Source organism: Pectinophora gossypiella, chromosome 17 (assembly GCF_024362695.1).
Source record: "Pectinophora gossypiella chromosome 17, ilPecGoss1.1, whole genome shotgun sequence".
Classification (NCBI taxonomy): domain Eukaryota; kingdom Metazoa; phylum Arthropoda; class Insecta; order Lepidoptera; family Gelechiidae; genus Pectinophora; species Pectinophora gossypiella.
The window spans coordinates 7,007,539-7,035,419 of NC_065420.1; the positions used below are offsets into that span (position 1 = coordinate 7,007,539).

Sequence of the window (27,881 nt, forward strand, 5' to 3'; positions counted from 1 at the left end):
CGTTATGGCTAAATGCAACAACTAGATTTTTGTCAATTTTGTACGGAAATATCTTCAACAATGTACCGTGGACCGCAGTTGAAAGAACGTTTGACTTAAACTGTGAGGTTGCAGGTTCAAATCCCATTTTCCAATTCATTTTTGGATCATAAATGATTATCATTTTATTAACGAAATAACAGAGTTCCTTTGACCACCGTCCAGTTCCATCTTCAGACCTTGGATATCATTTAGCACCAGAAAGCATATCAAGACAAATCAAACGAGTGCGAATCAGTTAAAGACGTGGGCATGGGAACAATGATGTAAAAAATATTTTCTCATAAAAAGTTTAAAAAACTTGATTTTTCATATAGCCATAACTGTTTACTAACACCATATTTCTGATCGCGGTTTGGTATTTGTTACTCAGTATTTAGTGGTTTATTACGGTAAATAGGTCTCGCTAGAGGTGGACATTTCGACCAAGTTCCATACGACTTTGGTCGATCTCCTTTCTCGCGTAAACATTTCAACAAACAAAGAAACTGTCAAACAGTGTAATTTGAAACCTGACAGATAGTTTTTGTTTATTTTGGGAAATGTGACGTCACACGAAGCTCAATCATGGCTGCCCGTGTTTCGAGTCTTGTAAAACACAGATAAAAAATAGCATTCTTATTTTGTAAAAATGAAATAAGTATTTAAAAATTATCGTAATAAAAAAACTATTGGATAATTATCGTAAAATGATAAACTATCGTATGCGACATATTTCATATTTTATTGTTAGAACTGTCAAGTAGACATTTGGATCTGGGGAGCGTGCATGAAGTTTTTGATGAGAGTGGAAGAAGCAAAAGTGGTGTGTCAGGATCGTAGTAAGTGGAATTCCGGGGTCTCTGCCTACCCCAATGGGAAATACATAATCATTATTTATGTATAATTATAAGATACGCTGCTTGGTTATATATAAGCTTTAAACCCCCAATTAATTTACATTAGATCCATTATTACAATTCGTCCTGTTTTTATTGATTATTATTCATCCCTATTGGCGACCTACCAATAAAAACTCGGTTCTCGAACAAAAACAGTATATTTTCTTAGAAGCCAAAATACCAATTCATATCAAAATACAAAGACAAAAAAAATAAAAAAACTATATTAAAAGAGGTTTTCTATAAAAATTTGTGCTATCTTGCATTAAATCTCAAAAAATGAAAGGTAAAGAAAAGCAACCCTCCCCGAGCTGGCTTTTTCCTCGCGCAGCGTATTTCACTTGCGGTCCAGAGAGGCAACGCTGCAAGCATAATGGCTACGTTCGGGCGGGGTTCGCTTTTCGGAGGGCTTTTTGACATTTGATATGTTTTTTTTTTAAATATATTTGTGTATTTTGACGTATTTTAGTATAGGTTTTTAATATTCTTTATTGCACAAAATAATAAGCGTGAATAACTATTTTTGTAACCATTAAGAAAAAAATAAAAATAATAATGAATGCCATCATCAATACGACTAATTTTGTTATCATTACGGCATATTCATATATAAGTACAGTTTTCATTTCCTGTTTTATTAGTACTTAGAACATTGTAAGCTTGAGAACAAGCTTATCCACGAAGATTTTCCTTTTATATAAACCCAACTCAGTTCTCTGTAACAATGACAACAATGTGTTTGACAACTTCGTTTGAATTTTTTGGTCGCTATAGTAAATATTTGAACAGATGACATCAATAGGGAGAAAATGTTGACAATACACGGAAGTGAAGATACTTTTCAATGTTGCTATTGTTATCCAAACTTACACATGATTTCACTTTCTTTTGGTACGTGTTACAGAGCTGCTCTTGTCCGCACTATTTGATAAATCCATACAAAGTGTATCACGCTGTCACGCTGCAGCCGAAATCCTTAAGGCTCCACTATCACCGCACTTAAAAAAACAAAAATGGGTTTATTTCAGAGCACCGGATATCAATATCATTCGCGTCAACGCAAAAATATCCTAAAATATTTTGTGCTTTTGCAAATATCCAGTTAGAACATATTTGCAAAACGTCAGAATATTCTACGAGTAGGATATTTCTGGGCGAATGTTATTGACCACCACCACCAAAATGACTTATTATTCATCACTTACGAAGTATGTAAAAGAAAAATTTGATGAATTTTAATTTTAAACATTTTAACGACAACGAGGCAAGACTTAGATGAAAAGTTTGACAGGTCAAAAGAAAAGAAAAACTTCTCAAATTATGAAAAATTTAAAAATACTAAATCAAATTACAGTCGTCGTAAATACTTATGTTAAACAATGGGTGGGATCTTCCTTTTCATGACGTACTTCTAATAATTTTCATTCTTCTTCTATCGTGTGGTTTGTTACTTCATCAACCCTGGTGCCAGGGTTATTATTGAGCCGCCATAAGGCCCTGACATGACCGCTGTAACGAATACGTACTTACATCAGTAAGTAACAACCGAGACCAACGGCTTAACGTGCCTTCCGAACCATGGATCATCTTACTTATTATCATCTTATTTTCATTAATATTTAATAATTAGATTGATGTGATTTAACTAACATCAGGAGTCATTGTATTCTTAATTCTATCTGCATTGTTCGCTGGATCTTTATATACTAGTATATAAAGCTTTACATTATTTTCATTACGAGTTTCTAAGTAGTGGCCAGCATTCATTGTCACCTGTGATTGTCACATTGTTCAAAAGACCCCTCGTTTTAGCTTCAAAAATCCATTGTGTGATGATTTTCATTCACAATTTCCACCGTTTTTTGGAATGAAAATCTGAAATTGTGTCTGTATTCGAATATCTCGTAAACGTCAGTGTTCCAAATAGCAATTTTGTCGACGAAGACGGTATTTAATATTCTCGTGAAAATTAAAGAGATGAAGGATAATATGGTGGTGGTTAATAGACACCCGTCTATTGCAGACATGACAATTGTTAGGGTAAATTGTTTAACCGATAGAAGCCTCATGTTAAGATCAATATATACAGATTTAAAGGTGCGGATTCCGGTACTTTGTCCAGCCAAGTAGTTAATGCCATCTGCGGCAAATCTACAATAAGTCACGTCAAAAAAATAAAAATAAAAAAGGATTCCGGTACACACGATCTGAGTTTAAGTTATACCTGTCATTTTCTTATCCGCGGAAAAGAAAAGGGACGGGTAATCGACAGGCATAAAATTTATGGAACACAGTGAATTTTAGACAAAAATTTTAAAAACCCTTCCAAAATTTTATATTGGCCAATAACCCGACAGAATTAAGTCGACAGCACACTAACGTAATATGAAATGAGCGAGATGCCTATTTTATTCGCCCGGGTTATTCTTTCATTTTAAAATTAACAGTTGTCAGTCATCCGTCCCTTTCTTTTTCGCCGATTAAGAAAATGACGGGTATAACTTAAAATAAAATTAGGATGTGTCTAGAGGAATCGCCGCCATTATCCTTTTCTGTTCTGCGCACATAGAGACGGTTGAGCAGGAGCATCGGGAACAGTGATGTGGCGTTCCCGGGGATGTTACTGTTGTAAACTATTTAATATGTTAAGGACACTGGTTGCTATTTTTCCCACTTTGGGAACATTCTCGGGAACGCCACATCACTGATCGTGAAGCCGGGTTGCAAGTGCATCATGCTAGGCCGATATTTCTGCTTGTACATGTGCATACAAACTCGAAATTTATAATATTTCCGGCCTTCAATCGTTGCCGGTCGGTACGGTCACGAGCATTAATATGTATACACTTTGGTACCATGTCACATTAACTTTTTTGACAAATTGAACTGTAAGTCTCACTTAATGTGAAATATGTTAGTGCGACAGAGTCCTAAAGTGGGTACATTATATTGCTCATGCATGACTGTACCCCGAGCCGGTGCTCTGTAGGTATGTATTCAGGAGAACTACCTAGTAGACGGAGAAACGATCTGACCCAAGTGGGTGGCGGTAATTTGATGCCACTGACCGAGGTTCGGATCGGATTAAGCAACGCGTCATAAGAGACCTAATATTGGCTGACAATAATAGTGGCATTTCCGAGAACGGTATATGTTGTAATTCCATGCTTTCACCTTTTGGAAACTAAGCATACCTACCCGGTTTCGGATTTCATCCCTTTGTTGTCAGTATTCTAATAGTCAGCGCGGAACTCTTCATTCACAATGAGAACTCCTAAACAAGATCAAAGGGGGTATTTTCTAGACAAGTGAGTTTGTAATGGACCCCTTCGTTATATCACATGACTATCATGGTCAATAAATGATACTTAGTCAAGCTTTATGCTGAAAGAAAGCTGTTAAGTATTGTTCCGGATAATTAATTAACCGAATTGGAATGCCAAATCATTAAAATTTTATGTTGTAAGAGCGGCGCCGAATAAAAGTTTTAATCACTTCCCCTTTTTCCTCTTTGAGGAATTCTAAAGGATATTAAGTAGATACCTTTACCTCGATTAATTAAAAATCCTTTCATACTTTCATAGGTCATTTTTTTCACAGTCGTTGAAAACATGTGACTTTCAAAGCAAGAATTTTCCTAACGTCCATCACTTTGATATTCCTTATTGATTAATTGCTTGACCCATTCAAAACAATGGCAACGCACCCAATAAAAAAGTGCTTTCCATCGCGCATTTTTAAAAACATTGTAATTAATGTATCGTAAATTGGGTCATAATAATTGAGTTTCTCATCCGACTAAGATTCGTAAATGCTTTTCTTTTATAATATGTGCTACAAAAACAAAAGTCAAGCCAGAATACGGCAATCATACAGTTTTATTTTTATTTTTAAAGATTTAAATTAAGAATTAACAAGTAGGTAGCCCGAGTAGGTAGCCGGAATAACCAGCGAACTGTTGTTACTAGAAGTATACATTTAAAAAAAATACAATTTAAAAAATAAGCTTAAACAGCATTTTATAAATGACGGGACCATTCATCATCATTGATGATTAAATGTGAACCACACATATGACAGCTAACTGATAGGTATTATCCTGATGTCAGGGATATGGCTCTTGTATGGGTGGTCCATATTATGACAATTATATTGTGTAAGTTATGTACGCCGTAACTGTAATTTACATCAGATTTGTTTATATAATAAGAGTTAATTAGTATTAATGTATAATGAAAACTATGTGGCAGTACTAAATAAATAAAAACATCTAATTCCCTGCTTCCCAGGTATGTTTCTTCGGCAGCCTGGCGAACGCCCTGAACGTGGCCGTGTTGACGCGGCGCGACCTGGCCGCGGCGCCCATCAACCGGCTGCTCAAGTGGCTCGCCGTCGCCGACGTCTTCGTCATGCTCGAGTACGTGCCCTTCGCCATCTACAGGTATCTGGTGAGTATAACTGTTCAACAATCTCAAAAATAATACAGATTGCTTCTGATATTCCTTACTAACGCGCTTCAAGGGTACATACACGCACAGGAGCCATATATTTGAATCGTTCGTTTTCGTTTCACGTGCGAAAATATATACCCATTTCCGAAAGCACATCGGAATTTGTCATTTACAAGATGAGACAGATGTTTAATTTTTCGTACTTAAGTTGGGACGAACAATTCAAAAAAACGCCATAATTGAGAAAATATGTTCGCTAATAAAATTATTAACGAAAATATTATGTAAGTCCAATTTCTGAGTACAGGACTCACCTCAATGAACCAAAGAGGTATGAGGTCCTGTAAATGTATCCCGACGATTAATCAGCAATCAATAAATAATAAAATATCAATCAATAAAAAAATATGAAGTCAGAGACGTTCGATCAGCTTCACAACTGTCGACAAGCAGTTGGTAGAGCAACATCGTGGTAAACAAAATCAGTTTAATTTAAACGGCTTAGGATTCCGTCTATTTATAAAACTTGATCAGCTGTTACTACTTACTCCCGACCTTACTGACAGAGATGCAACTCATTACAGTTATATATCTGTCATTTTCTTATCCGCCGAAATGGAAAGGGACGGGTAATCGATAAGCATAAAATTATATATGGAAAATACGTCAATTTTAAGAGCAAATCTAAAGTAACATAAATACATAAACTCCCTATTTCCCACCGGGGTAAGCAGAGACTATAGAATTCCATTTGCTTCGATCCTGACACACTTCTCTTGCTTCCTCCACATGATTCATCAATCGCTTCATACACGCACGCCGGTTCAGAGTAGATCGTATTGAACCTTTTCTAAGGACATCTCCAATTTGGTCATCGTAAGTCCTTCTCGGTCTTCCTCTGCCAGCCCTACCATCAACTTTCGCTTTATATACCGCTTTTGCAATCCTATCTAAAATAACCTTATAAAAATTATACATTGGCTAATAACCCAACAGAATTAAGTTGACAGCACACGTCAAACGGTTCGCATACCAGCGAGGTACCCTTTTGATTCCCGGGCTATTTAATAATTTACTCATTCTTCCTAAAATTAAAAGCTGCCAATCATCCTTTTCAGCGGATAAGAAAATGACAGGTATAAGTTGAAGTAAAATTAGGCAGTGTCTGCAGGAATCGCGGCCGTTATGTTCATATTTCGTTACAAAGTTTACCCGACACTGCCGTGAATTTTTCGACGCATATTCATCGTAAACTTTGTGTTTCGTTGGTATAACACCTTCTTAGAGACAACTAACTCAGTTTGTTTCGAGTTCTTATATGAACTTTAACAAAATCAAACGCTTTGTTGTTATAAAGAGGTGTTTACTGCTATTTCTATTTAAGTACTTGGCATCCATACTTTATTTCACTTACAAAGTTGGCTCGAAGATTATAGACGGCCATACTTTACACCTTGGTCTAATAGAAAGCTCAAATGAAACATGGATACTCAGTTCAACTTGTGATGTATTAATAAAACTAATAATTAATAATAATAATTATTAATACTTGTGACGTGTGTTTTAATAAATAAATAAAATAAATAATTTTGACTAGTCCAACTGGGTATATAGTTATGAGCTTTGAAAGAATGATTCTTCATTTAAATGATCGTTTAAGAATATAATAATAATTCTTAATTAAGTACTTACATTATTATGTAAGTTATGTTATGCTTCTAAAGGTCTCAAAGTTATTGCTTCCAAGTCTTTGAAAAGAACTCAGTTTGTACATAATGGATTGCATAAGTTTGCAGTTTTAATTAAATACTTTTTTTATAACTTCTTTACTGGATGGGGAGCAAATAAAAGTAAGATCATAATTGATTAGAGTAATTGTATTATTCTTCAATCTTTTCAATAAAATAAATAAGATCTGATTGGCGGCAGCTGTCTATAAAGCAAATTTTCCTTTTTATTATTAAGTGGGTGTTGTTTTTTATGAATTTGAATAAGATAAATTTATTATGAAGTAAGAATTGTTTCACAACGTGGGAGGTAGATTATGGCAAATTGCAAAATACTAAAAATAAGTAAGTCTATTTTCGAATTTTATTTATAAATTAAGTACAATGACTACTACGTTTGACCGCTTTGACTGATAACGTCACAAGACAATATTTCCATACAAACTGCAAAGAAACCTTTATTTTTCACGTTTCGTAAAATGTGTCTTATTTGACTAGGTAGTCTAGTAGCCTATTGATGATCATGAGATTAGTAATATTTAAACAAAATAATTGTAGTAGTAATGTCTACTTTGTCTCCTTCAGATATTGCCTGGTCAGCGTGAGATGCCGTACCGATGGGCAGCCTACCTGCTATTCCACATGCACTTCGCGCAGATCTTCCACACAGCATCCATCTGCCTCACGTTGTCTCTGGCCGTATGGAGATACGTCGCTATCAAGTAAGTTACTTTTAAACAGACTTTAAAAATACGAAGAATAAAAAGAAATGCTCATGTGCGAATCCGAGCCGAGTTTTAGAGCCGTGGTAGCCTAGTTGCTAGAACGCTTGTCTCTCACTTTGAGGTCGCAGGTTCGAATCCAGCACAGGCTTAGGATCATTGGTTAAGACCAATGATTGTCGAATTTGTTTTCGAATTCATGTTTGGATCATAAATGATTAGCACGTGGAAAACATCGTGAGATAATCCACATTCCCGAGTCATTTTCGGAGGTATGTGACCTAACCTGTATTGGGCTGGCTTTCCCTTCGCGGGTTGAAAGGTCAGACAGGCAGTCGCTTCTGTGAAAAACCGGACCTGTCAAATCTTCAGATTAGGTAAGCGGACCCTGTGAAAAACGGGATAATGCTAGGGTGATGATGATGATGATGTGCGAATCCGACTCACGTACCGAGATTTCCGACGCTTTGACTTTATCGTAAACTATTAACACCATATATCGAAATACGTATTCTAATCGATACATACCGCATTATTTGTTTCTCCTCGCAGTACAGTGACATTTAATTTTCAATGTATTTTAACCTCCTTAGGCCAAGATTTCTAAACACAACAATTAAACAATGAGGTTTAAAAGGACATTCGGTTTTAAAGTAATCATTCAGTAAATTCCATCATGAATCCCAAGTGAATTTATTGCTTAGTGAACCTACCTTCACCTACGCAAGACCGCCATTCATATCCAATTCGTTCAAGCTGTCTAAGTATTTGCAATTTGTCATTCATAATTAATATGTCACTTGGGGGTTCTACCTACGCTTTTTCGAAGGATCAAAGTTCAAATCTTTATAGAATTACCTTTGTGTAGAAATGTGTAGATTACGAGCGTGTTGAATTATGTAAGTATGTAAAAATATTCGTTATGTTTTGAGCAGGCAAACACAAAATTCCATTTTAATATAATACATTTTATATAAACTAATAAAATTTGTTTCATCTTTGTGATTAAATAGCTGCTAAGTAGTAGTCTGCTTGTAATAAAGTGTAGGTAAGTACTTAAGTTTGTGATCAAAATTCACAGTCATAATACACAGTTTATAAACGTTTAATATAGCGAAATAATTTAATTTGATATTTAATAAATTGGAGTTCTAAAACTTACTGAATCGGGAGGACTTTGACGTCAATCTCTGGAATGAGTATAAATTTAATAATCCCAATTATTTTTTAACAACGATTCAAATCTTTTGAATTTGTTTGTAAGATTATTAATGTTTGTTTCCTTTTGTTGGTTGCCTGGAAGAAATTGCTCTAGAGCAATAAGGCCGCCCAAATTGTACTGTATTCATGTGTTATGTTTGATTTTTGAAATTTTAGTTCTGTGCAATAAAGTATATTTGAATTGATTTGATTATTTTGATAAAAGGTAGGACCACCAGGAAAATGTCTATACAATAAGTGTATTGTAATATTTATGCTTCACTGAATTCGGAGTAGTCACGATGATAGCGGTTATTTCGAAAATATCACAAAATAAAATATTCAAGACCATGGTTTATAAGAATGTCGTTTAAAAAATATTACATAATAAATAAACAACACACACATATTGCACGGTTGGCTCGTCTATTATAGACGGCGATGCGGCTCACCACCTTTAACGTTGGTCTAACAGGAAGCTCGGTGAGGCCTGAGTACTTAGGTCAGCTTGCGATGGATGTACCTCTGATTACCCCAATTGAGATTATATTCGTTAGCTTATATTCATATTTTTAACTCAGACCCGTCACCCACAATTGGGCGGATAATAATAAGTAAGTCAACGTATATGTTATGTTTGTTTTTAGGTGTAATGATTATGGCGTGGAATCGAATCGAATCGAATCGTATATATTGTGCTGTCCTGTCATTTATGATATTGCTATCTACTACACGCCGCCGTATGCATCAAAAAGAAGATAAAATACGTATTTTTTATTTACATAATATTTTATCTTCGTAAAAACTAAAAATACGTATTTTTAGTTTTTAAGGACGACATTACCATGTCTAATACACAATTAAGCAAACTGAGAGTTCAAATAACGACCTCTCTGACCTTTGCAAGTAGAATAAGAATGAGCGTATGATTTGACAGAGCTTAACTAAATCAGTTGCGATCAAATGTGTTAAATTACTTATGAGAAAGATAGGGCATTTATTTCCATATAACATTTTCAAATATTCCTTGGATTTGATATGTTTTATATATAGAGAAATATCTCTATATATAAAAATATCGTTTTCCTGGACTCAGGCTACAATTCACTTCACTTTCTACAGTTTATTCAAAGTCGTTTTAATAATACAAGCAATATTCAAATTGCGGTATAAGGTAACGTCGGCCGAATGGTAGAGTAGCAATATTGTGAATTTTGTGGGTTATCCGGTTACCTACAACCCGGAAAAGGTACTATCGTGTTTTGAATATAAATGATGCAGGAATTTATACTCATGACACATTTCTCAAGAATTTACAAGTACAATTTCGTCAGTCAAACCCTGATGAACTATTTGATATGTGTTTAGTCTTCAATATTACAATATATATATTATATTATATATATTTATATATCTACATAACTTAAAATAACTAACTTTAAGAAGACTATATATATATATATATATATATATATATATATATATATATATATATATATATATATATATATTATAAGTCTTCTTCTATCGTGTGGATTATGAGGTGGATTACCAACCCTATCAACCCTGGAAGAGAAGAGTGCCCCAATACAAGCAACCACTTGCAACTTATGTCACACCTCGAAAACTCCATAAAAAAACACTCTTACCGTGTGCCGCTTTACCCCGTAAGTGTGGGCGAGACAGACAGTCCGTGCGCACGTACGTTCGAAAATCAAATGCAGTGCCAGGTGTAGGCATGCCAGTTAAAGTATACACTTGAAAGACGCACTTGCATGTAAGGAGCTGACATGCAAATTATTAAGGTGTGTGTAGTCCTGCCTTTACATCGTGGTTATAGATGAGTGGGTAGGTAAACAAATGGGAAGGTAATAATATAAATGGGTTAACTTACCTATACTTTACGAAAATGGCGATGGATTGGTCATGTCCTTAGAAGACCCGTGGAACACCCGTCCCGACGAGCACTAACCTGGAGTGCGCGTGGAAAACGCAACAGGAGGCGGCCCAAAGAGACCTGGCGAGACGCTCGAATGACCGAGAGTTGAAAACTCTCGCTACAGAGGCTGCAAAATGTCGTGAGGAGTGGAAATCTATTATTCGAGCCCTACATCCCAACAGGGGATTAGAAGACGAAGAAGACCTATAGTTTGGCGGCAAGGATTGCTGCTGCCAAAGGTTGTTTCGAAGGACCGATCAGTGCATAGTGCCTTCCTAGTCACAGGTTGGAGTAAATACCCAAAATCCCATCGATAATCGTAATAAATGGACTTGTTATTGCGTAGGATGTTTTGACGGGGTTAAAAAGGCCACATCGAAGCAATTCATGTAAAAAAGCAATATTGCAATTTGACATTTACGCATATAAAAGTAATTGTGCAATGCAAACTACTGTCAAAGAGCAATAAAATAAATATTGCTTTTTTAGATGAATTGCTTTAATGTGGCCTTTTTAACCCCGCAGAAAACATCAGAATTACCGGAATATTATTTATAAATGGGTAGAGCGGTTAGACTGTTTTCGCACTCCATTATTTTTATTAACAGCTCTCGATGTTTTTGTTTACGTTTACGTTAATGGAATGGTAATTTTAATCCCCTAAAACCTTATGATATGAGCATAAAGAGATGACACGGATTATATATTTATATGGTGTTATTATTTGATGTGTTTGTCAAGTAGAGAGGGGTCACACTGACGTCGCTGCTCCGTTACGTCGTCGCAATCAAGCCGTCGTCGGATTATCAAATGCGTTCGTCACAACAAAACATTGTTTTTAGGGTACCCTATCCAAAGGGTAAAAACGGGACCCTATTATTAATTAAGACAACGCTGTCCGTCTGTCCGTCCGTCCGTAAGTCTATCGCTAGGCTGTATTTCATGAATCGTGATAGTCAGATAATTGAAATTTTCACTGATGATTTTCTGTTGCCACTATAACAATAAATACTAAAAATAAAATAACATAAATATTTGAGGAGGGCTCCCAAACAACAACCGCGATTTTGTTGCCATTTTTTCTCGATATCAATAATGGCAACAGCAACACAAAATACTCATTTGTATTTTCACTTTAATAATAAAAATAAAATAAATATTGAATGTGGGCTCTCATACCAAAAACGCTACTTCTTTGTTGATTTTTGCTCGATATCAAAAAGATTACAATAAGAAATTGTACCTACTGTTGTTTCCCTCGTCAATGGTACGGAACTCTTCGTGCGCGAGCCCGCCTCGCACTTGACTAGTTTTATTTATTTATTTATTCAAAGTAACAATATTAATTAATATTTCACAATAAAAGTATGATGTCCATGAGGTATTATTGTTGTTGTAATTTACATGTAAAACGAAACGGAGCGTTACCACGATCAGACGTCATATTCTTAAAAAATATATCATATTGTGTGTGTGCGTGCGTGCGTGCGTGCGTGTGTGCGTGTGTGCGTGTGTGTGTGTGTGTGTGTGTGTGTGTGTATGTGTGTTAGTGTGTTTATCTGGATCTCTCATAGGAGGGGGTGTTATGGTAAGAGAGGTAGGTAGCTTCATAATTAACTTGCGGTGGAAATAATAGCTTTTGTAAATTATGCAACTTATAACTTACAGTAACCCTCGCGCTTTTGGCAAATAGCCTATAAGTACTTAGAGATTCAGACGTAAGAACAAAAAGATATATATCGTATTTTTAATATAAGATGACTATGAGATGATTATCCGAATCTTTCTCGGGAGGACGTATTCATATGATAAGACAGGTATGTACTTGACCCACTTCTTCATTTAACTTCCAACGGAAACTTAGAAAGCTTTTGTAGATTATGCAACTTATAACTTATAGTAACCCTCGCGCTTTTGGCATCAACCTATAAGTACTTATTATTAGTAACTTAGTATAGCTCAAACAAAAGCGTTTTCTCGTCTTCATTGCAAGCTACCAACTTCTACTACATACATACATAAACTCACGCCTATTTCCCACCGGGGTAAGCAGAGACTATAGAATTCCATTTGCTTCGATCCTGACACACTTCTCTTGCTTCCTTCACATTCATCAATCGCTTCATACACGCACGCCGGTTCAGAGTAGATCGTAATAAACCTTTTCTAAGGACATCTCCAATTTGGTCATCATAAGTCCTTGTCGGTCTTCCTCTGCCAGCCCGACCATCAACTTTCGCTTTATATACCGCTTTCGACTAATTACATTGTTTTCTTATACTGGTAACGTAGCGAAGTCAGCTTAGGTTATTTTAAATCATCATCAAATCCTTTCAAAAGTGCAAGCCTATATGAATCCAAACATCAACGTCAGGTGTGTGAGAGAACCTCTGTAGTACAGTAGTTGAGCGTTGGCTTTATGATCCGCAGGTCCCCGGTTCGAAACCCTGAGGGGACTTACCACAAAATCACTTTGTGATTTTTAATACATTGCAGGCTAATCACCCGATTGTCCGCAAGTAAAATGATCCGTGCTTCGGAGGGCACGTTACACAGTCGGTCCTAGCTACTATGTACTTAATTAAGTATGTAGTCATTACATGAGCCATGTCAAGGGCCTTTGGCGGCTCCATAGTAATCCTGGAGGGTTGATGATGACGATAGAAGAAGAATACATAGTACAACAGGAAGTCTGTCCCATATATTTGGCCTAATCTTGAGAATCATTGAACGGATTTGCATGCCGTTTTTAATATTATAATCTACTTACACTTCTTCAAGCCTAAGGTAGGTTGCTAAAAATGTATCTAGGCACAGCCGAGTTGAGTCACTAGTATAATATACTAGATATACCTATAAACTAAAGAACGTGATCTCTATCTTAAATACATACACACATAGCGGTCAAACACATAACCCTCCGTTTTGCTTCGCCGCGGTCGGGTAAAAATAACTTCGGCACCTTTTGTGTCTTTTTGACATAGTTTAAACAAGATTCAGAACAGGTACTTGTCACTCAAGTTGTCACTTGGAACAATAAAGTTTATCAGCAACACGCAGGAGGAAAACTAACTAGGTTACTCGTTCGCACCAAAGAATGCGTTGACAGTTTCTTTGATACAAAAACAAATATTGTACTTATTTGTTTTTTCTTGCACTGTCTATCTACCATCTTAGGCTTAATCCACCCACTTCCGGTAATAAGCCTCTCTTTCACGCCATTCTTTTCGTTCCACATACCTTACAATGTTATTTACCGAATAGAAGAAATGGTTGGAAAGGCCCTAACGAGCATTTTGAGGAGCTCAGTGGCGCAGCGGTAAACGCGCTCGGTCTGCGATTGTTGAAGTTAAGCAACTTTCGCAAAGGCCGGTCATAGGATGGGTGACCACAAAAAAAAATGTTTTCATCTCAAGCTCCTCCGTGCTTCGGAAGGCACGTTAAGCCGTTGGTCCCGGCTGCATTAGCAGTCGTTAATAACCACCAATCCGCATTGGGCCCGCGTGGTGGTTTAAGGCCCGATCTCCCTATTCATCTATAGGGAAGGCTCGTGCCCCAGCAGTGGGGACGTTAATGGGCTGGTGATGATGATGAGCATTTTGTAACAGAACCGCTGTCCCCTGTTCAACCCCACTCCCTTTTACTGCTATTCCTGCAAACAGATAACTACGATTGCTATACTACTTCTCAAATCCATAGCCACTTAACATTCTATGTATATTTAATGTGATATTCTGCAATTTTATCATTGCCTTTCGTAAGATACTGCATACTATTTTAACCCCCGACGCAAAAACGACGGTGTCTGTCTGTGGCATCGTAGCTCCTAAACGGATGATCCGATTTTTGTGCGGTTTTTTTTGGTTGAAAGGTATATCAGGCGAGAGTGTTCTTAGCTATGTATGGTGGAAATCTGTTCAGGTCTTCAAGGTCATCAGGTCGTTTGTTAAGTGTGATAGGAATGTTACACGCTCAGTTTGCTTGCAAGCATATGTGGGACAAGTTATATTTTGCTTTTTATAGGGTTTAGCATTTTTAACCTTTTGTTATAATAATTGAGTACTTTTTTGGTAGGGGGCTTTTTAAATTTTCAATATATATTTTTTATGAGTATTTTTTTGATTAAATTGCCGATCATACTAAGGTTTTTAGCTTTCCTTGAATAAGACGACCTTTTAATATACTATCGCGGAGTTCCGTGGGTCGTAAAGTTTGCGGACGAGTGGTGTGCAAAGTTGAAGTATGAACTATTTGCTCATAATTGTATTCGCGCTCACTTGGCCTTTCAACCTCTTTTTTCTATATTTTTTTCTAGTGATGTATTCAGACCATCGGGCAGGTGGTTTGCCTTGTATATATTTTTATTGAACACACAAAAGCAATACAAGCAGTTTTTCACAAAGAAAACCTCACGTACAATTATGCAACTTTAAAAATAGTTTTCTATCAGAAAACCCTAGAGTATTAGGAAGTTATCAATCAGTAACAGAAAGTAATATTCAATTAATAAGCATCATCGTTGAGATAAATGCGAGCAAAAGCTTAGTTACCTACGTGAAAACATTTTAGCATTTAATTGCAATGTACTTTTCGTTTAACTAGTATTAATAAAGCAAATTATGTTAGCTATTTTAAGCCAATTTACCATAGTCATTTTAATTATCTAATTAGTTCGTCAAATCTGAATTTGACAGCTCAATATGACGTATTTAACAACTAAATGGGATATGAAACATAGCAACATAACATAACAAGCTACACGCCTGCAAGCAACATCCCCAAATGACTAGGCCAAGTCCCATATAATATGTGCGAGCCTATAGCCATTAACCGGACACAAATCATGGTATTTCTTCTATCGTGTGGGTTGTGAGGTGGATTACCAACCTCATCAACCCTGGTGTCAGGGTTACTATTGAGCCGCCAAAGGCACCTGACATGGGTCATGTAACGAGTACATACTTCCATCACTAAGTAGTAACTGGGACCAACGGCTTAACGTGCCTTCCGAAGCACGGATCATCTTACTTTCGGACAATCAGGTGATCAGCCTGTAATGTCTTAACCAAACTAGGGATCATGTAATTTATGTGGTATGCCCCCACCGGGATACTAATTACTTATCTATGATCCAAACATGATTTCAAATTCATAAAGTCAAACTCAGTGGTTTAGGGCCTGAACTGGGATTCGAACCCGTGATACTGCGATATAAGATACGCGTACGGGATGTTATACAAAGTGTTAGTGACAACGTAACGAATACATAGGGAAATGATTCAGACCAAGATTCTGAGTTGAAATCAAAAATTTTAGTGGTTTTTTTAAATTATTTTCAGTTAAATACTTTTACGATGGAAAATTCCATTTAATATGAACTTAGAATCATGGTCTGAATCATCCGTCAAAGTTTTCGTTACGATGTCACTAACACCCTGTACCACCAAATCCAAAGTTCCTATCCTTAACTTAACCAATACCGACATCGGCTGCCTAGCGTCATCCCGTTTTCACAGGGTCCGCTTACATAACCTACAGATTTGACAATAAAATAAAAATAAAATTTAGGTCCGACTTTTTGCAGAAGCGACTGCCTGTCTGACCTTCCAACCCGCGAAAGGAAAACCAGCCTAATACAGGTTAGGTCACATACCTTCGAAAATAAATTTCTCGGTAATGTGGGTTTCCTCACGGTGTTTTCCTTTACCGCTGAGCACGTAATAATATTTTATGATCCAAACATGAATTCGAAAACAAATTCGACAATCATTGATTTAGGCCTGTGCTGGATTCTGCGAACTCAAAGTGAGAAGCAAGCGTTACCAACAGGGCTACCACGGGTTTACCGACATCGACTGCCTTAATGTACTTTAAAGGAGGTAAGAAAATAGTAAATAAATACTCAGCCAACGACTAACCACTGTAACGAAGATCTGACGTTTCTTAAAAATGATCGAAACCAGTTCAAAATTGGCCCAAAAACAAACTCATAAACATAATTAGCCTATTAGTCCCACTGCCGAGGCCACCCTTCGATCAAAGTTAAATAAAAGCTCTTACACCATTATGTAAGTTAATAAGTAAGTAAAGATTAATATCTAAGTAAGTACCAAAATATATTTTAAGTATTCGTATCAGAAATCTCGGTTCTAATAATATCTTGAAAAGGGAGATTTGTACAAGTAATCTCAGTGTAGGTGGTTGAACGAACGAATAGTCTTATATTCAACGATATAATGCGATTATGATGCTTTGAAAAACGAACAATAGGTACTATTTTCCTTGCATTTTATATTTCTTATTTTTATCGATAAATAAGTTTGTAAATTCCACATTTTTATTATAAGTTATCATGAGACTTTGATAACTTTTCTTATCCAGTGATTCAGGCGAATATATGTCAGTGCTTCTGCAAAACAAATTATGCATACAGATATAATTGTGTATTTTTTTAATTACGCTATTTACTTATTACATTGCTAACCCTTAATTCATTTAAGCTAAACCCTTTTCAATCAGAATCAAGAAATATTGTAAGTTGTTTGAGCTATGGATTTATAAGTAAGTATATAAAAAAATCGAACCTTATCTTTTAGAATACTAGTTCTTAAATCGATATTCAGATAATATTTTAGAACGCTGTACTCAATGTTTAGATCAACAATTTATATAAATATATTAGATTATTTGAAAGAAATTCAAATTTAAATATGATCCAAACAAAAATAATTCAATTATCACGTTAAATCTGTAAAGTGCTTTCTATATTAAAAAAAATAATAATAATAAATAAATAAATAAATATCTTTTTTGGGGAACGTAGTCTGGAAAGTCCCTTATTGGCTATTTGCACTGGCCTTTAAGACAAATATTCACTTAAATGTTATAATAACTTATGTAGTTTAACGGTCAGTAAGTAGAAAGTCGCATGATACCTACTTAATTATCATTGTAAGTAGATGTTTGTAGTTGTTCATTGTGTGTAGCCATAAAGCAACATTTACCTCCGCGGTCGATGAACGCTGACATGGCATCACATTTTTTATGATTCTGAAGACTTTTGACACATCTACGTAATATGCCCATACTGTCACTTTTTTATCCTTTAAAGGTGCTGATAGACTTGAGCATTCACTTGTAACAGAACATCGAGCATTCGCCTTTTTTATATTTGTCGAACTGAACAACGAGTCGAGCCAAGCATAGAGCCAATCATTGCTATGAATTTTTTCATGAGCAAGAACGCTCGATAGAATTCTCGCTAAAATGTTCTCGTATTTTTCTCGTATTGTAACATTCGCACAAATGCTCATTATAAGTGAATGCTCAAGTTTATCAGCACCTTAATGAGAAAAGATGGGCTTGGATTCCAGTCTTTCAGCTTTAATTGAGGTGGATTTGATAAAGGATTCAAATTAAAAAATGATTTTTACAAAATGGCTAAATCGGCGGGTTCGACATGACGTTTATCGTGACAGTAGGTAATTTAATCGAGCGTGATACGCATGTTAGGGAAAATGACAAACTTATGGATTTCGGCAAAACTTATCGACTCGATCGATAGATAATTTTAACACGTTGCGCATGTTAGAAGGGCTGGGGACATATTACTGTAGGTTCGCAGAGTTGAACACCTGTGTATATCTACTCCCTCCCGTGTTCTCTTTGTCTATCGCTTGTCATTGGCATACATTAGTGTCATCTCCTCCCAATTAACAAGTTTATGGAGCGAATAACTTATGCGGTTGCTATGATAACAGCCTTTGTGAGCTATAGATTTTAATGTTTACATATACGTAGGGTTTACATTTTGTGGCTCGAGTTCTGAGGCGGAAATTAATATTAAAATGAATCATGCTCATAATTGCGATACGTAAACTGTGGTACTTACGGTGCCTACAGACGAACGACTATGGTCGCTGACGCAGGGTGAGGACGTCGTCAACATAGGGCGACAACGTCGTCGACACAGGGTGACGACGTCGTCGACATAGAGCGGGCACGTTGTCGTCACAGGGCGACGACGTTGTCGACTTAGGGCGTCAACGTTGTCGACATAGGGCGACAATGTCATCGACACAGGGCGACGACGTCGCCGACTTAGGGTGTCCACATTGTCGACACAGGATGAGGAGGTCGTCGACATATGGCAACAACGTCGTCGACACAGGACGAGGATACCGTCGACACAGAGCGACAACGTTGTCGACACAGGGCGAGGACGTCGTTGACATAGGGCGACAACGTCGTCGACACAGGGCGACAATGTCGGCGACACAGAGCGAGAACGTTGTCGACACGGGGCGACGTCGACACCATTGTCGCTGGTCTGTAAGTGCACTTAGAAGTAACAATGAATAAAGAATAATATTACTTATAGAACTACAACTCCACCCTGCACCAGTCCGTATCGGGTGCCGAGCTCGATTTACCTCACCCCCTCTGATTCTTAGTTTAATATATAAATGGCCGCACGACGCTAAGGAGGAAGGGAGAGTGTGCGCGGACTGTCTGTACCGCTCGCACTTACACGGTAGACGGTAAGCATTCGATTTTTGGTAGTAGAGTGTCTGCGTTGAGTAGGATTCGATTGGAAGACGGCCAAAACTTGGCATTCCATTGATCTGTTCATTCGATTTCACTCTTAAGAGTGAAGGTGTGTTTATATCTTACTGAAATAATGTAGATATACATAACAAACTAATATAAACAACCTACATACGTCCCACTGCTAGGCACAGATCTCCCCTCAATCAACTTGAGGGGGTACTGAGCATACTCCACGCTGCTCCACTGCGGGTTAGTGGAGGTGCTTTACGGCTGAAAGCCGCGACCAAAGGCTTACTTTTTCGGATAATCAAGTGAATGAAACCTGCAAAGTTCTTACCAAACAACTCCTCATAAAATTATTTCGACATAGTCTCCATCGGGAATCGAACCCGCACCTCCAGACCGTGAGCGTAATGCTCTAACCACTAAACCACGAAGGCTGTTAAATGTCATTTAAATGGGCAAAATGGTACCAGGCACTGTTTTACCCCTTGTTACCATAATGACAATGCGGAAATCACTGCTATGCTTACCATCTATTGACTCAATGATAATGTAGAGTGGTGACCTTTGTGAAACGCCTGATAATCTCGCCATAATCTACCATGGGCATGTTGGTGTAATCAAGCAAGAATGAGCCAGGCTTAAGGACCGTTGATTACTGGACTAACCCTAAGAAATCCAATCCCTAAAGTTTATCCCATGGAACAAGGATCTACTTCCTTATTGTCTGGATATATAGTTAATACTTTAACCACGATCTTATCGAAAACAAGGAATTCTTTTGTTCCTTGAAAGGAAAAATAAAAAAATGTTTCCTGATCATTGAACTGTTTATAGTACCTTTTTTGCAGGAACTCATTTTTCGGTGGAACAAAACGCGTTAGTTTGTTATTTATTATGCGCACCGCCACGATGGCTCCGCCCTGTCAACGTCGTCTGTTCTTCCGGTTCCTGACTCTCTTTTCTGACTTCAGTCTTCAAAGACAGACATTAATATAATTACATATAAGTACATTGTATTCATCATAAAATCCCGTCTGAAAGATTTTTTGATCATTTCTCTTTGTAAGTCTCATCTGTTAATGTGTGTGCGTGGGAGGGTGGGTTCTTGTGTAGTGTTTAGTGTATTTAGAGCTAAGCACATTGCTATTTAACCAGTTTTGTAAAGCGCTTAACCTTTGAGATCCCTAGTTTGGTTAGGACATTACAGGCTGATCACCTGATTGTCCGAAAGTAAGATGATCCGTTAAGCCGTTGGTCCCGGTTACTACTTACTGATGTAAGTGAGTAATCATTACATGAGCCATGTCAGGGGCCTTTGGCGGCTCTACAATAACCCTGGCACCAGGGTTTCTGAGGTTGGTATTCCACCTCACAACCCACACGATAGAAGAAGAAGACTAACCATTATACATTAATAAAAATATATTCATGACATTCTAGTAACTCGGTATTACCGACAAAAGTGTAAACAAGATAGACAATGAAGTGAAGTAGTGACCTTCGTTACGCTAGTTTGCACTAATGGTTCTTTGTCTGCATGTCATTCCCGAAATCCTAAAAGGTAATCATACCAATGGAAGTAGGTACCTATTAGCGATGGTATTGACGTAAGAGCCAATAAGGACGTCAGTGATAAATAATTCGACGTTCCAATACGACATAACCCTTTTTAGAAACAACCTTGACTGGGGCTCGCGTCTACCTGAGTACCTTTAGACATTCTTTTTTGAAATTTAAACTGAGAGAAAGGCACGCTTTACTGCTATCGTTTTTCGGACAAGTAGTGGATATAATAGTGCTTAGAGAAAATTTAAATCGAAAAAAAAGACTGTCTCGGACGGGGCTTGAACCCGCAGCCCTTGTGAAACCGGAACGAGCGTGTTAACCATTACAACACCGGGTCCTTCTCCTGTGCATGCGAAATTCTTTTGTAACCAGCTATATATAATTAGGCCGACGCCGGCGCAATCTATTTAGAATATTGAGTAAGCTAATATTACTTTATATATTATTTTAGGTTACAAAGAGCTGCGGGTTCAAGTCTCGTCCGAGTCCGATATTATTTTTTTTTTCCAATTAAATTTTCTCTTTGTCTATAGTCTGTCTTAAAATACCTTGATAAACAATACGTTAAAAAAACTCTGGGTAGAACAAACGGAACAAAAAAGAACAATAGGCGGGATTATTTCTAAATAGCAATTTATAAAAATTATAAATTATCCATTGCATCAACAACTTTGACACGAACAAAAGTTTAATTTGTAAAAATTATAAATTAATCTTTTAAAAATTATAAATAAATACATAAATAAATAAAAATCGTTTATTTGACAAAGTCCATAGAATGTTAGTATACGGTCACGAGCATTGATATGTATACACTTCGGTACCATGTCACATTAACTTTTTTGACAAATGGAACTGTAAGTCTCACTAAATGTCAAATATGTTAGTACGACAGAATCCTAAAGTGGGTACATTATATCGCTCATGACTGTACAAACGACTTATAAACTAGTGTTCTAATGTGTATTATAATTTATAATTTTTATATTAGATAGATAGATAGAATCTTTATTTAGGTTTACACATAACATAAACTGCCTACACTCGTATACGTCCCACTGCTGGGTACAGGCCTCCCCTCAATCAACCGGAGGGGGTATGGAGCATACTCCACCACGCTGCTCCACTGCGGGTTGGTGGAGGTGTTTTTACGGCTAATAGCCGGGACCAACGGCTTAACGTGCCCTCCGAAGCACGGAATAATCTTACTTTTTCGGACAATCAGGTGATTCAAGCCTGAAAAGTCCGTACCAAACAAAGGACAGTCTCACAAAGTGATTTTGACAATGTCCCCATCGGGAATCGAACCCAGACCTCCAGATCGTGAGCCTAACGCTCTAACCACTAGACCACGGAGGCTGTTATTTAGGTTTAAGACGTTACATAAATTTCTTAATATTAAAATTAAAAAAATAAAATAAAGAAAAATCAATATCTTATTATAATTATAATTTATATATATTTAACTTTTGTTCGTTTCAAAGTTGTTGATGCATTATGGAGTAATGGAACACGTGTTGCATAAGTTGTTACACGAAGTTTACATTGATGTATAATATTAATAGTAACTTGTAAACATTGATGTATAATATTAATAAGTTACTATATAACACCGCTTAAACGCGGATGATATAATTCAATTTCAGTTTGCGTTGACTGCTTGAATTACCTACCTACTTAAGCTATCATAAGCTGTTGTTTACACTTTGATAGACACATTAGTCGTTAGTAACTTCATACGCGTATAACAGTCAATATGAACCATAAAGGACTCAATAGTCAAGAATATGAACTCAATAGAGTCATGAATGTTTATAACACGCTACTTGGCAACCTAGTCTAATGAGATACTTTTTACGAAACGACAAAACGAGAGTTTTCTTTGGAATTTATATGAAAATACTGTCCTGTGTCTGACTTATTTAATAAAAGCGGCTAAACGTCGTACTCATTGTTACTTAATTCATAAATAAAGTTCGAAAATTAGTCGAAAATTAAAATGAGATTGATTTTTGATAATATTTTAGACTGGCTTTTATTTCAAGTTTAGTATTTTATAATTTATTGTTGTCCCAGTCATCAAATGCCCTAATACCTAAATCTAAATAGGTACCTACATTTTACATAACTTGTCTAATTATTTATTGTAACGTGGATGTAGCGGACGCCGCCGCTAGAGCGAGACGGCGATACTATTAGAATAGGATAGACATACGATCAGCACGTAATACCCCACTAGTAGAGGAATTGAAAATAGTTCCTAAGGTAGTCGATTATACGCAATAAACAAAACACGTTCGTTATTCGATTTTGAAATTTGATCGAGCCTTTCATTTCGAAACCCAAGATCCTGAACATACAGTCCACAACAGCGGAGAAACACACAGATAAGTGAAGATGAGATAAGTAATATAAAAGATAAAAATATATTATGAGTCTTTATAATTAATAAAAAATAATATTTATTAAAATATCTTATTCCTTTATTTGTATTGATTGAATCAATCAAAAAATAATAGGTAAGTAATAAACGAATTCATAATAATTAAATGTATTATTATCTTTTTATCCGACTAACTCAAACTATACCTAGTAAAGGAGTATATGTAATAGCTTTTAATCAAGTTGTATATTTTAATACTTTTCACTGATTTTCATGCATATTTTCAGTATTTTGCCCATGACATGACTCATGTAACGTCTACGTACTTACATCAGTAAGTAGTAACCGGGACCAATGCATTAACGTACCTTCACACGGATCATCTTACTTTTGGACAATCAGGTGATCAGCCTGTAATGTCCTAACCAAACTAGGGATCACAAGTGATTTTTGCGATTTGCCCCCACCGGGATTCGAAACCGGGACATCCAGATCGTTAGCGCAACGCTAACCACTGGACCACGGAGGCCGTTAGATCGATGGCCAACTTCATCAAACGTGGCAGGGTTACTATTGAGCCATCAAATGTTAGCATGACTTATGTAACGACTAGGTACCACAGGCTATATACTTACTTATATGATACAGTACATACAAACTATAGAATAGAATGGAGTAGAAATTTATTATTATTATTATTGTATGTCTTTTTCATATCTCGGGCCTATGGAGGCCCGGACTTTTGGAAGGCGTGCGTGGGGCCGAAACCAACACGTAGAGGCCCCTTAAGACAGTTTAATCTAAATGTGGTGTGACACCAACCGGCGATTATCCCTGTATGCACTATGGGAGTGCACCCAAAGACAATCCCCGGTTCGTGTAGGACTATTGCAGATTATGGGAACAAAGGGAACTGGGCTATTGGGTTGGGGGTTAGTGGACCGGGATACTGGAGCTATGGGTATGGCCATACACACAAACAAGACTATATCATGATTTAAAATTTTCACTAAAAATTACAAAAAAGCAAAGTGGATGTTTGTCGAAATGATCATAAGGAGGCGGTGGACGTCCTGAGATAAAGGGGCCTCAAAAGGGTCGCGGCGTGAACCACGACCCAGCTGTTGTCTACTCAGATTTATGTTGCCTAGCCCGGCCAAGTAGTTAATGCTGTTTGACGCAAACCTACAATGATTAACGTAAAAAAACAAGATTAGAGATTTTTTAGAAAATATGAATTCATGGGATTAACTGTCTGGGAATATTAGGCAGCCTAATTCCTAAATTGTATAAAAATATTCTATAATTTCTTATTAAAGAAAATCCTTTCTTGCAGATTCTTTTCCCCGACTGTACAGGTTGTGAGAGACTGCAGTAGTTTTAGGCGGATGTGACGTTCGTTATGTAAAAAATGATGATTCAAAAGGTAACTATGGTACAGTCATGAGCAATATCATGTACCCACTTTAGAACCCTGTTGCACTATCATATTTGACATTTAATGAGACTTACGGTTCAATTTGTCAAAAAAGTTAATGTGACATGGTTTCAAAGTGTATACATATTAGTACTCGTGACCGTACCTACGGAATAAAAATATTTTTGGATTTGAATTTATGTTGTACAAAAACGTATCTGTAATCGTATAGAATCCAAGTGGAATCCAATCGTCCTTTTGAGAACAATCTTGCGAACCCCATTGTACATGTCACATTGACATTCCAAGGAATCCTTCAGCCATTCAGATTGGTTTTCTAATATTCCGTCCTTGGATATTCGATCGATCAACACCAGTCAATTTAATATCACGCTGAACCGTTATTAATACTACTTACTTGACATTGAGACGAGGTGTCCTCAAAGTAACTATAAATAATAATAACGTTTATTTCCACAAAAAACTTAGTACAGGTGCATTACAAAATTTCTTAGACTAAATATACATTTTACAGTAAATTTCATAAGCCGCCAAACTAAGTGAAACCTGCATTTCAGCATGCAGCGCCTATTCCCAACGGATAAAAAAACACTAATGCAACAATAATGTTCTGTCCTTTAAATATTAGAGAATTATTTAAAGGCCTTTGATATCATGTCAAACAAAACAGTGTTATGAAAATAACTAAAAAACAAAAACTAAATTCTATCTCTATCACTCTCTCCCTCTCTCTCTCTCTCTCTCTCTTTCTCTCTCTCTCTCTCTCTCTCTGTTCTCTATTAACTAAATTTCCTGATGCCAATCAATTCCAAGGAATAGCTCCAATTAACCCTTCAAACGACAGCTTGAATTGTTATTGACCGTTGGCTGTTGCAATTGACTCTGTCCGCGGTAAATTCGGTTATTGCGACAAGCAGGTATACTAAGGTTGTCCCTATACGTTATAACGTGTAATGTAAATGATATGGTTAAAAAAACCCACGCATTTACAATGTTAGTTAAACGAAAGAAATTTTTGAAATTTATGTCAAACAAACATGACATAACATGGTGCTAAACGACACGATTTACTTATTAGGTAAATAAACAAATCTTGGGAATGTACATTGAATAAGGCCGATTTACTCTAACCCGGCGTGCGTGTATGAAACAATTGATGAATGTGGAGGAAGCAAGAGAAGTGCGTCAATACGTAAACATCCGGAATGAAGAGCTTTAGTTCACACCAAAGTTCATGACTTTGAAGATCAACGGCGCTTAGAGCTTGACGCCAAGCGCAATGAATCGAAAGCCCCCACCGCCCCCACCACCTGCGGCGATTAATTATACATATTTAAATGGTGTGCTCACATGGCGATAGCGATAGTGGGCACGCTATGTGCGAGGATCTTTTCCAATAAGATTGGCTATATAAGCCACATGCGGACACATGAACGTCGTAGTTTGAAGTAGTCACCGTAGCCGAAATCGGTTGGATAACATCAAAAAAATAAAAACAAATAAAGCTAGACTTCAGGAAACTAAATGATTGCAATACGATTTGTAGTTTCTGAGAAATGCGTGAATAAACATACATATTATATACATACAAAACACCTATGAAATTTGGCACACGTGTTAGAAACCAGGTATGACTATAGTTCAATTCCAACAATATTATACACATACGATTCGATTTGATAACCTCCTTAATAGAACGATAGAATTGTGAAACAATACTACTCGTACCATATTAACTAAGTACTCAGTTGGTTATCGTTGTCAAGTATATCTAAGGGTAAGTATATCTAATATCTAAGGGTGTGTCATACAATACAAGTTACCGCAAGTTTAGTCATTAGGGACAGTTCGCAGCGTGCTTTCAAACTGCCTAATACCAACGCGAGCTCATTCAATAGAGTGATCACGCAAAATTTTATTAGTTAGAGCCCAAGAGCCCAAGTAGGCAAATATCGTAAAGCGAAAAGACGGATAGTGAATGCGTGTTCGGAATTTTCGAGTGTTATCTTTTTTTTTCTCTAGGTAGCCTATCGTGTTCCACTGCTGAGGCAAAGCCCCTCTCCTTTCCCACAATTCCAGATGTTTTGCCAGTGCCCTTCAAAGGCACTCAAATTGCCTTACCATCATCAATTGTGTTCTTATGTTCTTAATCTTATTATTCTACTTTTATTCTTTTCGTCGAATGTTATATTGTACTGTACAAGTATCAAGTTTGAAGTCAACAAGTTTAAATTGGCTAAAGTGTGTTCAATTTTGTACTCTTCCAATGAAAATATTTGTTTCTGGGTAAGAATATCGCTTGATAAAGCTTTAAGACGCATATATGTCATGCTGGACGTGCAAGTGAGTAGCAGTTGCAGCCTAGCAACTACTCAAAATCGTCTTTAATTAGGAATACCTCATCACCCTAGCTTTATCCCGTTTTTCACAGGGTCCGCTAACCTAACCTGAAGATTTGACAAGTCCGGTTTTTTACAGAAGCGACTGCCTGTCTGACCTTCCTATCCGCAAAGGGAAAACCAGCCAGTACAGGTTACGTCACATACCTCCGAAAATGATTCGGGAATGTGGGTTTCCTCACGATGTTTTCCCTTCACCGCTGAGCACGTGATAATCATTTATGATCCAAACGTGAATTCGAAAACAAATTCGACAATCACTGGCTTAGGCCTGGGTTGGATTCGAACCTGGGCTACCACGGAGTACCTATAATATTAAATTAGGCATAATTATGTTCGTTTACGTTCGTTCGTGAGGAGCTCGGTGGCGCAGCGGTAAACGCGCCCGGTCTGCGATTGTTGAAGTTAAGCAACTTTCGCAAAGGCCGGTCATAGGATGGGTGACCACAAAAAAATGTTTTCATCTCGAGCTCCTCCGTGCTTCGGAAGGCACGTTAAGCCGTTGGTCCCGGCTGCATTAGCAGTCGTTAATAACCACCAATCCGCACTGGGCCCGCGTGGTGGTTTAAGGCCCGATCTC

General features: G+C 37.0%; 2 protein-coding genes across 3 annotated transcripts in view; both read left to right on the plus strand.

Annotated features, from left to right (window-relative positions):
• The window catches only part of LOC126374375 (G-protein coupled receptor dmsr-1-like), a 71,050-nt gene that overhangs the window by 31,943 nt on the left and 11,226 nt on the right, over window positions 1–27,881 (plus strand). The window contains exons 3-4 of the mRNA XM_050020990.1: window positions 5,210–5,368; window positions 7,684–7,820. Coding sequence (XP_049876947.1) covers window positions 5,210–5,368; window positions 7,684–7,820 — 296 coding nt within the window. The remainder of the gene's footprint in view (window positions 1–5,209; window positions 5,369–7,683; window positions 7,821–27,881) is intronic.
• Window positions 1–27,881, plus strand: part of LOC126374477 (ejaculatory bulb-specific protein 3-like) — a 401,847-nt gene that overhangs the window by 2,281 nt on the left and 371,685 nt on the right. The window lies entirely within an intron of this gene.